We start from the raw sequence: 17,512 nt of genomic DNA on the forward strand, positions 1-17,512 counted from the left end.
CTCTTTTGTATTGTTATTTAAGGAAATAATGTTTTCTACGGCAAACAAAAAAAGAGACACGTTATTTTTCTGAACTGACCATTCTTTTATTTTTCATTCTTTTTAAATTGGTATACTCTAGTCATAGGAACACGTTTTCTGTCCTAGTCACAAATCATACTTCGCAAAAACGTGATCCGGATACAAAACTAAAGGAATGATGTCTAAAAATGCTACGGAATCTGAAAAAAATGACCAAATTGTGAGTTGAATTTCTTAGTTTTGTGTACTTATAACATATATAGAATCAGTTCTATGTTTATATACCAAGTTAAGTTCTTTTAAGAAACTCGTTTGTTGCGTTTATAATCCAGTTTTGTTTGTTGACTTGCCTCTTTCTTACATTATAACAATTTCATGTTAGTAATTTTTACAATTGATGAAATCATCAGCTGTTCTTAATGCTTATTAATACAATTTAAAAGTTTAGTTTTGTTAAACTTTGCCTTAAAAATAGACTATCCCTGCCAATGGTTGATACCAAGTTGATATATACCAAGTTGAGTTCTTTTAAGAAACTCGTTTGTTGCGTTTATAATCCAGTTTTGTTTGTTGACTTGCCTCTTTCTTACATTATAACAATTTCATGTTAGTAATTTTTGCAATTGATGAAATCATCAGCTGTTCTTAATGCTTATTAATACAATTTAAAAGTTTAGTTTTGTTAAACTTTGCCTTAAAAATAGACTATCCCTGCCAATGGTTGCCTGGAGTTGCCAATGGAGTTGCAATGGAGCCTACTTCATATTATTCATTCCAATTTAGAAATAAAAACTATTGTTTGACTGTCGACTTTTTAGAAAATCCAGTTCATAGTTTCCACGTGATGTCATAAATGTATGCCTGTAAGTGACGCCATCGTAGATAAATTGTGGTATTTGTCGATTCAGAATACAATAAGGTTCCACTTACATGCATGACGTCGCTTGCATGTATCCAATTGAATCTGATTTAGAGAACATGGTTAGGCATAATCTCCTAACTTCTTCTCGAGTTGTAATTATCCAAATCTTTATTGAATAATAGTTATTTTAACAATATTTGAAATTATTTTGAGCAAAAAATGAACTACAATAAAAAATTAAGAACCTAAAGCATAATATAAATATGCAATTTATGATTTTCAGAAGTTCAGAGAGCGTATTAATAGGATTAGTTTCAACTGTTCTGCCTAACTTGTAAAAATCATATTTTTAATTTTTTATGCATATTTAGAATAAATTTTCTTTTTATGAAACAAATTGAAATAAATAATAGGTTGGTACTGAAAGCATTTCAATGATAAGAAAAAAAGCATTTCAATGATAAAATTTATTTAACAACACTCAAAAAAATTTATTTAGCAACTCAAAAGTAACTCAAAGAAATTTATTTAACAATAAAGTATTTTTTTATAAAATAAGACAAGAAGGAAAAACTCCACTCTTCACTCTACGATTAAAATGGAATAAACTTTTTGAATCTTTCGAGAATGGCAAATGTTGTAACCATTTGAATTGCACTCCAACAAGCTCCAGGAAAATTCCCAATTGACAAGCAAATGAGCTCTGCCAAATATATTTCAGGATAACATGTATCTCTATATATTCCAGAGAAATATTCATCTTCAGTAAACATAATATAAATATATATTTCAATATCTATTTCAAATGCAGTTATTCTCTTTCAGAAAATTTGTAACATCAAAACAGATACTCAAACAATTCAGAGAGAATGGGTCAATTCAAAGGTTGTTAACGACATTCTGAAATATTAAAACGAAAAATAAAGTCGATTTTTAAATTGAAGCTTCTGACATCAAAGCACCAACGATTTGCACGAAACTGTAGTCGCAACGTAATGATAGTCAAGCAAAATATGAAAGAAGCAATTTTTATTTTATTTGATATTTAAAAATGACAAAAAGAGTGCCTAATAAAGAAATAGAGGTGTAAAAAGGCAACTGTGAAAGCTTGTTGCAAATAAAACGTAGTACACAGGAGTCTATTTATTTATTTTTAACCTTCATTACTTTGTGTGTCGTAATATCTTATACCAAAGATATTTTAGGTGGTTATCAACATAATTAAAAAAATTAGTATTTTAAAAAATCTCCAGCAATATTTTAATTAGTCATTCTAAGCAATAAAGTTTCTAAATTGAGATATAAAAATATTATTTTAATTCCAGATATATTTCGATAGAATTCTGTTGAAAAACATTTTCAGTAAATTGTACACTCCATTAATTATAATTTTTTAATAATTTCTTTGAACATCACCTGAGGGGATCAAAAAACCATTCAGAAAACCATTTCCAATGGTTATCTAAATTCAATTTCATTCGTACGGCTGAGAATAGAAATTGTTTTCCAAACTATACAAACCACGATTTGCTATCTAAGATAGGTAAAATCAACATTTATTTTATCGGAATTTAATAATAAATATATTAATCTGCATAGTTTCATACCCCAAATTTTTAGCATATTTAGATCCAGAAAAAAACAAACATCGCCTTTTAATATGATAAGTAATTGTAGTCTATTTATATAAAAGTATTTTTTGAGACTTCACAATTCTGAAAGCGGTAAGGAAAAAGTGATTACTACGTTTCAATCGAGCAACATTTCCACTTTTGTTAAAAATTCAAGTTTGTTAAAGGTGCGCCAAGGAAATCAATGGTACTACAGCGAGTTGAAAAATTTTGCCTTTCCCAAATCTCTAACATAAAGAGTTCGAAACGTGAGAGTTTAGGGGAGGGAAGAGACCCTTACCTAAGAGTTGAAGGATGAATTAATTGAAGGTTTAAATTAGGAAAATTCCCTCATCAGCTTAAAGAGTCTAAATTTTCTAGGAGAAATAAGACTTGACCTGTTAGAAAGGCTAATATTTTTCTGCATTGTATTTTTAGTTTTTTTCATTACTTTATCCATTAAATTACGAAGGAAGCCCATATTATTATAAGAAGGTACTTATAAGTTAAAGGGATACCAAAGTACTAATGCCCTCGATAAAATGAAAAATATGGAAATTTTATATCAGAAAATCATTAAGAAGAATTAGATTTAAGATTAAATAAATGAACTTATTTTTAAGGGGATCTTTAAGGAATTTTCTTAAGGCGCTCTTTTATAGAACTTCCCCAAAACAAAGGAAATAGCTTTAGCAGACTATTTCTTAAAAAGAGTCGGTAGCGTATAATCAATCATATCAATAATGCCAAAATTGACCATTTTTTGATGTACCCTTTTCTTAGAAATTACGTAGGTTAGAAAAATTAAAGAACATTTGAGATTATATCAGTTGTATGCTGCCATAATGTTTTAGCGCTGATATGAATACTTTTGGAGTTATAAATGATTTTTGGTGAAATTTTTTAATATATTTAAGTTTTCAGCTCATACTTTTTCACAAAAATTCAGACAAAGATATGTATTAACAGTTGTCACCGTGTAAACATGTATATGTGAATATTCTGTGGAAAAAAATATGAAGCAAGGTCTAGTTCAGATGCTGAGAAAAAGAAGGTCAGTTTTAGTATTATTGGCATATGCCCTATCGACTCCCCTTAACCACTTTTTCAAAAACACTTTCAACTTATTATTCTATAAATTCTACTTCCAAGAAGTGATAGATCGCAGGTGAGGGATTTGAGATCATTTCTGACAAAAATTCTGATTTTGTTTCATAGACTTTTGGCAACATTTGTGACAACAATAAACATTTGGGAGCATTAAACATTTAGTTAATTAACCATATTTCATATGGGTTCATTAAACATTTAGTTAATTAACCATTTGAAAGCATTCCAAAGACTTAACACAGCTTTATGCATTTACATAATTTTGAGCATTCAAATAACTTTATATAACTTATTGAATTTTCTTATTTCGAAGTGTTGTAATCTTAAAAAAATATGTTTTATAACTTGAAATGAAGTGTTACGAGATGATGAATAGATGCATATGAATTTCTAAATGATGATATAAGTGAGAAAAATACTCATGAGTGTTATTAGCGATAGACTATAAGTACAAAATGTTCTTGTACTCGTTAAAATGGAACAGAATACCAAAAAGAAATTAAATATGTGAATGTAAAAAATAAAAACAAATTAATTTCTATTAGAATTTGCGAGACTGGATTGTACGTGCTTCAACAATCATGCAATTATTTTGCATACATACTAAATGCCTAAAACTCACACTCAAATTTTAGAAAAAAATAATTGTAGTGTGTAAGTGTAGTAAGCTGTTTTAATTCTAAATAAATATATTATTATTCGTTACTACGGAAAAAACTAATTTCTATAGAGCAGTTGCTTTGTTCAAAAAAACTAACAATTCCAAACTTTAAGAAGAGAAAAAAAAACAAATTGCTATACTTTTTCATACACATGTTACTCAATATAAACTATATAGCAGCATCTAATAATTTTGAAACTGCTTAAATTTTTCTCCCTCTACTAAGACTAAAAACTAAGAAAACTGAAATTACGAAAAAAAGAAGAAAAAAAAAATTAAAGAAATCAGTTTGTATATAGAACCAACCTAAGTCTTTCTTGCAATCAATTGATCCCAAAGAATTTGTAGAAAGTTTAACTTTTCTTGACAGTACATTTTATATTAAATGCTCTAGTCCACATTTTCTTGAAAGGTATTAAATGTAAAAAGAAGAAATAAAACTCTCCGATGGCTGCGCTGTGTGCTCTATATTTTAAAGCGAGTGAACTGCATGTGTGGACTTTAACGACAAAACTCCATTTATACCACCCTAGGGGTCACTTTTCAACTAATGGGTGTACTGTATTGATCAAATAGTGTTTTTTTTTTATTTTGATAAAAGTGAGTTTCTTTCAGAGACTTTCAGAATTAAAAAAAGAAATAAAATATTTTTATTTATTCCAGATTGTTGTTAAAACTAAAAAGAAAAGGATTAGTTTTTTTAGAAAATCCCAATGCCATATAGAGATTTTTTTCTACATTAAAGAAATATTTTAATATAAATTAAGAAAGACTTGACAGGCATTTGCCTTGTAATACATACAAACATTTAAATCTATTAAATGAGAAATGTTCGTTTATGATAGTAACTTTTTGAGCTTATTTTCCAAAATTTTAAAACTAATGGGTAATAGAATATACACACATGCGATAATTTAGTAACACTATTCATTAAATCTCGTTAACACGATAAAAAAAAATAATAAAAAAAATCAACAGTTTTAGAATGTGACGTTAAAACAAGAAGTACAAACAATGGAATGATAAAAAATATGAGATTTACAACAATTTCTTTTAAACAGTTTTAATCGGTTTATATTTGGCAAGCTGTCATGAATAGGTATTGCTACGCGTATGTGTTCTTCTTTGCATGAACCTAATGTATACTATTTTGTATGTACTCTTTATTACGCTGATTGAATGATGGGATTTGTTGCTAAAAACTAAATCTATCTTAAAACCAAATGGGAAACTTTGTTCTTAATCTGATCAATTTGTCAGAAAATTATCTATATCTCTAAAGTTCCTTTGTGAAATATATCCATATTTTCTTGCCGATCAAAATTAAAATGAAAGAAGTCTTGCAAAGACCTTCTGAGTCCGTAATTGCTCCCTCCAGATACTTTACTTTAAGTGTTGTTTTAAGATTCAGCTATTGAAAATGTTTGCAAACGTAGTCAACGTATTGTTTAATAATAATCGAGATGTCTAGAATAATCCGCATCCATTATCAAATAGTTCAAAACCAAATTCAAATAAATAATGCTGAAAAAAAGAGAATGAAGCGTAATTAAGGGCACTAACTAATTTGATTTAGACTCTATAAACAAGAACATCTTTGCCGAGTATGATGATAAGGGCACTGAAAAATTCTTCAGTAATGTGTTTCAGCATAGAAGATTTCAGTATATGCAGTATGCATCATTTTGTTAAAATATTTGCGTATTCACTCTCCTTAGGTTCATTTATTTGCAGCACAATGCACAAATCCTTTTTAATTTGGACAAATACAGATATTTTCAGATAATAAAATCATGAGATATATGTCGTTGCTAACGGGCTTTATGTTAGCAAGAATTATGAGACAATACTAAACAAATTACTAAGAAATACTAACAAATAAAAAACAAAAACTGAAACAATTTAATTACTTTTAACGCCGCATTGTTATTTGAACACCACAATCATTTATTTTCGCGACAATGCTTTGGCTGAGATTAAACTTTGAGATACTTCAATCGGTCATGATCCTCTATTATGATTGAAAGCTTAAAATAACCATTTTATTGAAGAAGGAAATACCTCAAAAATATCTCTCATTTTTTTCTCTCTTTTTCCTTTGGTTAAGAGAGAATTGAAAGATGATACCTTCACCATTTTTCAATTCCCCCAGCTGAGACCGTACCACAAACACTCGATCACTGTCAGAAGATAAGTGCTGGAATGTTCCAAGCTAACTTTCCAACTTTTAAACTGCGTTTCTCTTTCTCTCTTCCATCTCTCTTAACTTTTCTGTGAGAAGAAAGTTGCAGCTTTTCATGAAAAGGAAATGGCGAATATTGTCCATCTAATACTCGTGAGGTTAGAGCTTCTTCTATAGTGCATTACTTTCACTTTTAGGCTGAAAGGGTTAGGGCACTGAGAACTTTATTTTAGAACAGATTTTAGAACGTCCAACGATAAATTCTAGACTTTCTGACTATTGTATATTAAAGTATTTTAACTTCAAAATACCGAGAGAGATATATAGTAAGTGAAAACCTAGCTTGGAATATTTATTTTACCTCAAAAAACATTCTTTACGCGACTAAATTTAGAGATAATATCATAAACTTCCTTGTCCTTGTAATTTGGAATTGACCTTAGATCAGAGGGGGAAACTTTCTAAACTGTTCTAAGGGGTACCAAACCTTATTTATTTTATAAACGTCGTAGAGAAGCTGAGCAAATTTTAGTTTACGACTACCAATGTTCAACTCCATAGCCTTGTAATTTTCAACCCAATCAAGAAGACAATGGAACTTCCGGATGAGTCTTAGAATTAATATGCCTTCGTTAGAATTAATATGCCTTCGTTGCCACGAATACCNAAAATTTGAGTTTACGACTACCAATGTTCAACTCCATAGCCTTGTAATTTTCAATCCAATCAAGAAGACAATGGAACTTCCGGATGAGTCTTAGAATTAATATGCCTTCGTTTAGGACATTTTAATACAACGATACCGCATTTGGGTTGCATGGAGAGGAAAACCACGAATACCTCCCATGGTTAGCTTGATGGTAAAGGGACTCTCACCCATGATCTGTCTACCACTGAGGATATTTTACATCATCACTGCGGAATGTGTATCGACCAGACAAAGCTAGGATGCGAACCCGGTTCACATCACTGGAAGGAGAGCGCTCTATCCTCACAAAACCACATTTGAGCTTTGTGGAAAAAAATTCTCAGATCGTAGAAAAATCCACGAAGATTTCTGCGTAACACTCAACGGTGATGAGTGATTTCATTGCTATTGATGAGTGTATTTCATAATTGGCGATGAGTATATGTCATAATTGGTATTAAATTGTTTACCCATTAAAAGCAAAGTGGCAACACTCAATAATAGCAGAACAGCATAAGTTCTGGATTTTTCAAAGCTAAACTTTCCACTAATAAACCGTGTTTTCCCATGAGATTGCAACTTAAATTCTCCATGAGAAGAAAGTTGTCATTTTTTATGATATTTTTTAACAGAGCCCATCAACAACTAGTGAGGTTAGAGCTTTAAGCACATTACTTTCATTTTCAGATTGATTTATATTTGAAAGTGATAGGCACTAAAAGCTTTATTCCATCACTGCAATAAAGGGTTTCTCAAAATTGAGTACGAGAGAGATTCCATATAGCTCCAAAACGAAATATAGTCGAATTTGAGTATCATATAGTTTCAAAAATGATACATCAACCTTAAATGAGACTAAGTTCAAACTTCATTATTTTATAGCGATCAAATATTCGAAGAAAAAAATCCAATTATATTGAAGTCTACTGCCTTTAACCTCCATTCCAAATTTATTTCACGAATAAAAAATGTTCAGAGATCGGTAATCAACACTTTACTACCTTCTCGCATGCTTATTTACAAAAGTTTTTTTTTTGTATGTATTTGAATTTAAAAAAAGTTTATTTTTCGCTTTTATGTCAATACGCATTTTTAGTAAGAATGAACTTAGCTATAACATCTTTAAAAGTATGTCTTCGTGCATTTTTTTAAACAACGGAACATAAATAAATGTCATTCGTTCGCGGAAGAAATAAATACTTTTAAAACTATGGTGTTATTCAAAGATGAACCACTATTGATTCCCGGTCTACAACTTAGAATTCCTAGAACTAAAATATATTTTATTATTTTTTTTATATTGGCCTAAATATAGCTTCCATATGTTTCAGACCCACCAGCTGTGTTTGTAACACCAGACGGAACAGTCACAATGCAAGAAACGTCGATAGTAAATATTACATGCGTTTTTGATGCAAATCCACCAGACGTGACAGAAATAGTTTGGTATAAAGACGGAAACCTATTGCAAAGAGATACAACACAACGGCTAGAAACAAGGCATCCCTTATCCGCTGTTCTAGCACTTTATAACGTGTCTAGACATGATTCGGGAGTTTATACTTGCCACGTACGAAATGCATTCGGAAGAGGAAATTCTACTACTGCAGCCGTCTTAAATGTTCTTTGTAAGTTTCGATTCTTGTGCCTTCCTTCCTATCTCTTATACATAAATATATTTACTTACAACTTACGCAATGAAATTTATTTTGCACTTTTTTTATTAAAGAATCTATTTTTTCGTGTGCAGATGTGGAATTTAGTGCAATATTTTCAACATAAAAGTTTTAATAAAGAAGGTACAGATTTATATCAAAGGCATAAATGCAAGCTAGCAAACGCGAAAATGTGCTATCATTTCCTAGATGATAACATTAATAAGAGGAGTAGGATATACTGACAATTAATTTAATTGGATTATGTCCGTTTAGCGCAAATCTGAATACATGTCATTAAGCCGAGTCCACTTTCCATAAGTAAACATAACTGTATATTCTAATGAANACCGTAACTGTAATATGAACTTATTGTAATATAAACCGTAATATATATGTGTAATTATTTAAAGACCAATATGACTGACCTTAACCTTGTAAGTTTGAACTCAATCTAGAAAGCGAGTGAGCCCCTGGTTGAAGTATTGGGAGAAATGTACCTTCGTGGAGGACTTTTTGATGGTGCTAATCCGCATTTGCGTTACATGGAGAGGAAAACCACGAAAACCTCCCATAGTTAGCCTGACGTCATCCATGGTTTCTAAAAAAATGAAGCATCCGATGCAGAGAATTTAATGTGTTAGCAATGTCAACAGCTTTGTGACAACCTTTTCAGCTGATATATAGCTCTGTAATTGATGACTTGGTATCAAGGTAAGCAACCAATTAAGACCTGTAAAAATAGCCTAAATCAACTGGGGGTATATATGTCACTGCACCAAAAAGAAGGCATGCTTGGCTAAAACTCCTACTAGGTATTTAAAAGATCTTTACACTTCAAACTTTCTATCCCACTTAATTTCTGAGAAAACTGTTCTAGTATCAAGAAATTTGAAAGGATGAAATCAAAAAGATATAAACTCTCTTATAGTTTCATAGCTAGATTAATCAATCTAAAGCTTCTTTTTTATCTAGGTTTTAAGTATTTAGAAAAGATATTTGAAATCACAAATGAATGAAATAACTTAATAATCTACCTTAAGCTGTAAAAATAAAATTGAGCTAATGGCATAGAATAGATCTTTTTGATATATTCGGAAGATTTAAAGAGAAAAAAAACTTAAGCCACTAAGTCATTTTTGCTATACAGATTTACACATCTTAATTGCTGAAATTACTTAAATATAACTCTTAAATATAAAAAGATATTTCTCAAATATTAATTAGATTTATTTTAAAATGTGTTTCTCAGTTATTTTACAGTCAAAATGAATCTATAATTACTTCTACGGTTATATCGAAATTTCTACATTGGATAACACTTATAGTTTCATTGACAAATATAATTAATTTCCTGATGTTGATTTAATTTCGTGTAATTAATGCAAACTTGTAACAATTTGAGTGCTAATTTCCTAATCGAGAATGAAAAAAAATTAAAGGCTCATTAATTACGTTTTATTAACACTGTGAACTCTTAAATTATCTTTCTCAGAAACATCTTAAGTAGATATCTATAATAAATGACTTTTTAAATGATAAAATATTTTTTAAACACTTTAACATCGAAATTTCTCATTTTTTGGTCAGATAAAACTTTTTCAGCACTTCTGTTATCAAGTTACAGTTTATTGAGGAAAACTGTTTCGTTAAAAAAAAAAGATAGTTTTTTCAGAGGAAAAAGAAATCTCCACGCTTGAAGATTAATCGATCTCAGGTTACAGGCGCCGGTCCTCTAATCAGTCAAAAGGTAAATAATGAGGAAATACCATCGCAGCGCTTTGTTATGCTGTCTATGAAAACTTTCGAATAGTTTCCCCAAACTATCTTAATCGGATTAGATATCAACGCTCTGCACATTTTTTATATTTTTATATTGATGAAGTATTTTTTTACGAAGTTTGGTGTTGTCAAAGTCATAGAAATGTAAAAATAAATGAGTCGTTTAAGCTGTGAAATAATTTAAAATTATCCCAGAAACTATTGGTAATCTAATCTATATGCAATGTAAGGAACCATAATTTTGTAAAACTCAGTTTGGAACCTTTATAAAATGTCAAGCCGTACCATTTTAGTAGGAAATTTAATCTTTCTTAAGAGGGCGCTGCACGACAGGAGAAAATTTCCATCACAAATTCTCTTTCACTGTCATTAATAATATAAAATTTCAGGGAAAAAATTTTAAAATTTTCATTGAAATTTTAAAAAAGTATTTTAAAAATTTTAAAATGAAAACAAATGGTACGAATCAGTATATTACGATTGTACGATAAGGGCTTTGAATTACGCAATGGGGAAGTTTTGTTCCAATACTTTGTTAGCTTTTTGATATTTTGAATTTTTTTTACAGTATTTGAAACATCACGGCTTGATTTGCTTGCACTCATTTTTTTCCATGCTTTAAATTTTAAATTGCTTATGGAAGTGAAAGAGAATTTGCAATGGAAAATTTCTCCAATGGTATAGCGTCTTCTTATTCTTGATTATCTAATATAGCTCATTTTGATTGGAACACGACTCAAATTATTATCTTATTAAGGTTGCGACCAATTACACGTTATTATGGTTCTGAAGATTAAAGCTAAAAGGATTTAATAATTAAAAAAATTTGAATGTAAACAAATTATGCAAACAAAAGATAAAAACAAATAGACGCCATAAAATTAATATTATATACTACATAAAGTTGAACTCAAAATATTATTCAAATTAAAATGCCTAGTAGCTGAATTATATTTATAGCAGCAAAAATATAAACTAACGCCAAATTAATTAGATAAAAAATAACAAACTTTATCAGGAAATACATCTTGGCAAGTAAGCATAAGAATGAAATCATCGATTCTCCAGTAAAAGATTTAACGTTCTTCGAGAGAGACGCCTTTTGTGACCATGGCCTACCTATCTCGGCTTTTTCCGCTAAAGGGATAATTTTTACTTCATTTATCAGTGATGAAGACCTTTAAAATTTGATATTGTGCGTGCCATTCGTACTTGAACTATATTATGTGCCACTCATGCGATTTTTACTCAGAAAGTACCCAACCATACTTTGTATTGGTATGTAAAATAAGTCAGATAATAGTCTTAGCTACTATTTGAGGATATAAATTTTTGTTTAAGCTCAACTCATTTTTCCAGAATCATACCACGTTAGGACGTTTAATTGTAAACGCGTGGAAATAAAAGTATTTAGATTTTTATTTTATGAAAAAGATGGACAGAGAGAGTCAAAAATATCGTCGCATTTAATTTTGGTTAATGCGTTAATATTCTACACTGAAAACATTCCTCAAAATTTGATAAACAAAACTATTTAGAAGCGAAGCAATGGGCATCAGACAGATAAAGATGTGGTGAAATATGTGGACAGTACAACCGTAGAAGATAGGTTAGTGAAGCATGTTCTAGTGTATCTTTATCCATTTGACGCAGATCAGACACTACTGTCACTATTATGCATTTCCTCCGATTCTCTGATTACAAAAAAAAAATTTTGGCATTTTTTAATTATAAATATCTGTCTTAAAAGATCCAAAAATATCTGTTAGATTATCGGAATTATATTTATACTAAAATATGAAATCCAAAGAAAGTAGTATGAATTTTTTTTTATTCAGATTCAAAAATTTATCAATCAGTAATTTTATAAGTTAAATAAGTATCAATGATGAATTACTGCTTCTATTACATCAAAAAGAGTGCTAATTTAAAGAAAAAATATTATTTGGATGCGAGCCGCGTTTGAAAGATTTTACTTTTAAAGCAGAAAAAGACTCCTGTGTTTCACGCTGTATTTCATATCCATAAATTATTAAAATGCTAACTATAATATTTTTCACTTATTTGATCTAAATTAATACTAAATAATGACGACAAGTATAAAAAATACGTTTAATAAAGAATTTGCGTCGAAGGGTTAATATGAAGTTCATCACCAATATATATTGCCAGATATCATGATGGAGTGCTTTTTGAACAGGTCTTACAGTTTTGGTTTTTATTTTATTCTTTTTCAAAGTATATTTTTATTCTTAGATCCCCAAATTGTGAGGTTGAAGATTTCGTCATCTATGGTCTCTGAAGGAGGTGAAAACTCTGCTGTTAGTTTAACATGCGAAGCAATCGATGGAAATCCACGTAATTTCACATCTGTCCGGTGGTACAGAAACAATGAGTTGGTAAACGAAACTACTGAATCTGTTTTACAGATAAGGCATGCATCTCGGCATCATGGAGGCAATTATTCATGCGAAGGACTGAACGCTGCAGGATGGAGCCACCGCCCAAAATCTGAAGAGTTAATTGTACACTGTGAGTAAAAAAAAATTTTTAAAAATTCAAATCTAGCAGAATTTGTTTTTTCCTGTTTTCCAACCCTGAATATTTTAAATAAGCCTATTCTATTTTATTTCATAACCGCGACTGAACTGCCTACCCAATTTTAGGTTTACGATCACTAATATCCAACTCTTTAGCCATATAATTTTGAACCGATTACAGAAGGCAAGGTAACTCTTGGATCAAGTATTGGGAGAGATTTATTTTCGTAGAGGACTTTTTGATGGAACTAAGAAGTTAAATAGAGATAAAAACCACGAAAACCTCCCATAGTTAGCCTGACGTCAAGGGTACTCTACCACTAAGGGGATAGCAAAAATACTGTAATATAAATTTACAGCTACAACATAGCGAATGTTGTTTCTAGAACTAGTGCAAAAAAGCTAAGGCAGGAATTTCCCTTATCCTTGAAACTAGACTTAAAATGGTATGATCAGAAGCTGTCGGCCTTAATATATATAAATATATAAATGGTCTAAACTTTGACATTTTTAATCTTAAGGTAATTACAAAAATACTAAAAATTCTTATTTAATAAATTTACAGACTCAGCATTTCAAAGTAAATATCAGCGTTAACCTGAGCCAGGGAAAATAAGCTTCGACTGAAAATTCCCATCTCCTTGAAACTGGACTGAAAGTGGTATGGGCAGACGTTATCCGTGATAATACGTATAAATGCGCATATAGTTTTCAAAAACGTTAGGCACCTAGCTCTCTTAGGAAAATCTCGTAGGATAATGTGCCATGATAAACTCTGAGGAAGCCCTCCACGTATTCGTGTGCCACGTGCACAAAATGAGAGTTAATTGTAAATTTGGTTACTTCAATTTTTCATAATTTCTAATAATGAGTTGCAGTAGGGAAATAATTAGGAGAAGAAAAGATGGAAATGCTTAGTTGAAGACTAAGTGACAATTTTTTTCAAAAATTTAAGATTTCTTGGGTATTATTTTTTTTTTTTACTGTATTAAATTTTTGATGGTTTTTATTATATTTTTCTCTATTTTTTTAAAAATTCCAATTAATTTAAGAAAAATTTTACTTGTAACATTCTTCACTTAACTCTCACGGTATGAAATTAACTAATTTAAGCAAAGATATCCTAAAAATAATATCTATTGATCACTTACTTTTTTTTATACTGATATTACAACCTCAAGAACTTAAACTATGAAGCATTTGAAATTTAGAATTCCTTTAAACTGCGTAAATATTTGTGTTTAATAGTAAATGCATATTCAAAACTACTTTATTTTTTAATCCAAAAAATTTAAATGTACATTTAAAACAACATTTTGTTATAAATACAAAATTATGTGCCATTTATTCAGTTTTTTTTTCTACTTTATAAAATTTCAGTCACTCCGGGTCCTTCAACCATTTTCCAGCAGCAAGATTTAGCAGTGAAGGGAAGATCGGTTACACTAGAATGCAGAGTCTTGGATCTGGGTCATCCAACATCTTCAATGTTTGAGTGGCACAAAGGTAACCAGATCTTGAATGAAACAGGGCCCTTACTCCTCTTGAAGCCAGTCACCGTCGCGACTCAAGGGAATTATTCTTGTGCCGCTGTCAACGATATTGGTCCAGGTCCACCATCCCACTTTGTTCTATCTGCCGTAGGTTTGTGTTCACAGCCATTCAATTTACAATTTCTATGTGTTTGTCATCTCAGCACGTATATGTTAGTGTGTCCTGTCAATTGGGTGCACCAATGGATTGGGCAATCACTCGAACTAATAGATCACCCGCATCAATTACATCTATAGTATGTGCTTGACACGGATCCTGTTTCCGGGACTGAGTTTTGGGATTTAGGAAGCGTACCTGTCTGGCCTCGTTTCTCTTGTCAATCGCAAATAGAACAGAGTTTCGAGTGATTGCTAGATTTGGGTATAATGTTATTAATGCATTTGTAGTTGATTAATACTACGGATGAGGCTTGCATGTTGTATGGCACGCAGACATCATTTATTCTAAAGTAATCAATTTACCAATCCTTATCTCGCGGTAAAACATTAAATACAATAATCGATAGTTGTTAAAATAGGTCATAAAAAGAAGAAAAATAATTTAAATTTTTTGATTTTTTTTTGTTTATTATAAATTGATAAACAAGAGATATTACCTGGTAGAAAAATATAAAAAAGGAAGAAAAAAAACTAATTATAGTTTTTCTTAAAATTGAGAAAATGCATTTGAGGAGATAACTTGAAAAAGTTACATGATTTATGACAAAGTTTAAGTTCTTATTGTTACGCAATAAATCATAAAAAGAAAATTGAAAACAAATATAAATAAGCTAGTTTTGAGTAAATTCATACCGATGAAGTTGATATTTTTACGTTTAAATTACGACAGCAATTCTAAAATGTCAGACCTAAGGTGTGATATCTATAACATACTTATTAATATTTTGAAAAAAAAATAACTGCGACATGTGACTTCATATCGTCAATAAACAGCGTAAAAATATTTGTGGATTTGGTGCAATATTTTAATATTTATGAAAAAAATGAGACTGCATTATCTATACTTGCAAAAGAAAATGGAATAATACAGATATGAGTTTAAAGCATCAATAAAAATAAAAACTATATTAATATCTTACTAACAAATTAATATTAATTATTTAAATTTCCGCGATATTCTTCTTTTTATTAAATAAGTACTTAATTAGGCCAGAGATTAAAGGAAGTACGAACATAGCACGCTAATGAAGTGCTACGTTACTACTTGACAGAGATAGGATGAAGGTTTTTTGTGAAAATGGAGCAACAACACACTGACGCTTTATCCCTTACGATGTCATATAAATTTTATTATAGAATAATTATTAAAATCACTATTTTATTCGATATATATAATTTATTCTAGTTACTTAAAAAATTACAGTTCTATAAGTGTTGTTTACTCTTTTTCCTAGATTAAGAAAAATATTCCATTCTAAATAAAAATAAATAGTATCAGAAATCCTCTCAAAAATAATAATAAGACAGTATTAATTTGAAAGAATTTAAATAGCGATTATGTATTTTTAAAAATATAATATAAAAATAATGCTTCAGATGCTTTTACTTTTACCAAAACTAATGTTTTTATTGAACTTTTAACATTACCCTTCAAACATTTGATATTTAGGTTATTCCACTATATTTGTGCAAATCTTGCACTGTTTATAAATAACTTAAAAATAATTTGCTTTTATATTTATTTTCATGAAAATGTCTTTTTTATATTTATCAGTAAAGTAATTAATGTTATTTAGCATAATTTGTTTATACCAGACGAGTTTTAAACTTACTCATAAGCCCTCCTTCTTTTTAAAAAAATGTGATCTCAGTCTTTTAGATTTAAAACCCATTTTATCAAAATGGCTAATATTTTAGCCGCCATGGAACGTAATTATGCACCCCCTGATTATTTATTAGTCTCATAAGCGATGCTTCAATATCGATGGAAGTGGATATTACAGCAAATTATGGGTTCAGTTGTAATAAGTGACGCTTTGATCCTAGAAGATTACTCTTTTAGGATTAAAAGCTTATATTTTCTCGCCAAGAGGATTCAAAAGGTTGTCAGAAATCGCATCAAAGATAAAGTCATTTGGTAACAACATTTGCTGTGAACTTTTCTATTTCAAATGATTAAATACATTCCGATGTTCCTTTTTTCTTATTTTAAGTCTTATTTTCCATGAAGATTGTATTTAAAGACGTCATTTTGAGTCATTCCTTACAAGGATTTATTTCAAATTAGTAGTTATAAATGTGATTATTAAGGATAAACATGTAAGCTTATAATTATGCAGAATTTTATTTTGTTTAATGAAAAAAAATCAGTATTTCAGTTTAAATAAACTTTGAGAAGCATAACAAAAGAAAGTTGAAAATTCTTTATTTTGGACATGTTTGGTATATAATGGTATTGTTTGCTTTTCAATAAATTTTAACTTAACTGTTTGTTTATGGAAAAGAAAATAACCACAGAAAAATTTTATGTTTTGTTGATTTATTCAATTAATGAATATGTTGTTGCTGTTATATGAATATAGTTTAAATATATCTGCTGGAAAACTAATGAAGCTGTAAAAAAGTGATTTTGAAGCAGGATTTCTATAATTCTGACTGACGCAATTTATATGTTCACAAATATATAGTGAGTAAATTTGTTTTTAAATAAACTAAATTGTTTAAATTACTTTCTTCGTGGCTTAAGGATCTATTGCGGAATAACAGTATTTTTTCGTTACCATTTGGTATTTCACGATGTATTTAATTAGTATAAAACTTTATATAACTTATCAGCAACAGAAGCAGTAATATTATTGTTATTCGCCAGGACATACTACTCTAGTACTGCATCTAATAAACTAAACTA

At 29.7% G+C, this 17,512-nt stretch overlaps 1 protein-coding gene across 1 annotated transcript in view; it reads left to right on the forward strand.

Annotated features, from left to right (window-relative positions):
* The window catches only part of LOC107449150 (B-cell receptor CD22), a 239,683-nt gene that overhangs the window by 155,415 nt on the left and 66,756 nt on the right, over positions 1-17,512 (forward strand). The window contains 3 exon segments of the mRNA XM_043055035.2: positions 8,466-8,762; positions 12,828-13,103; positions 14,492-14,755. Coding sequence (XP_042910969.2) covers positions 8,466-8,762; positions 12,828-13,103; positions 14,492-14,755 — 837 coding nt within the window.

The sequence above is a fragment of the Parasteatoda tepidariorum genome, chromosome 5 (genome assembly GCF_043381705.1).
Source record: "Parasteatoda tepidariorum isolate YZ-2023 chromosome 5, CAS_Ptep_4.0, whole genome shotgun sequence".
In the NCBI taxonomy this organism is placed as follows: domain Eukaryota; kingdom Metazoa; phylum Arthropoda; class Arachnida; order Araneae; family Theridiidae; genus Parasteatoda; species Parasteatoda tepidariorum.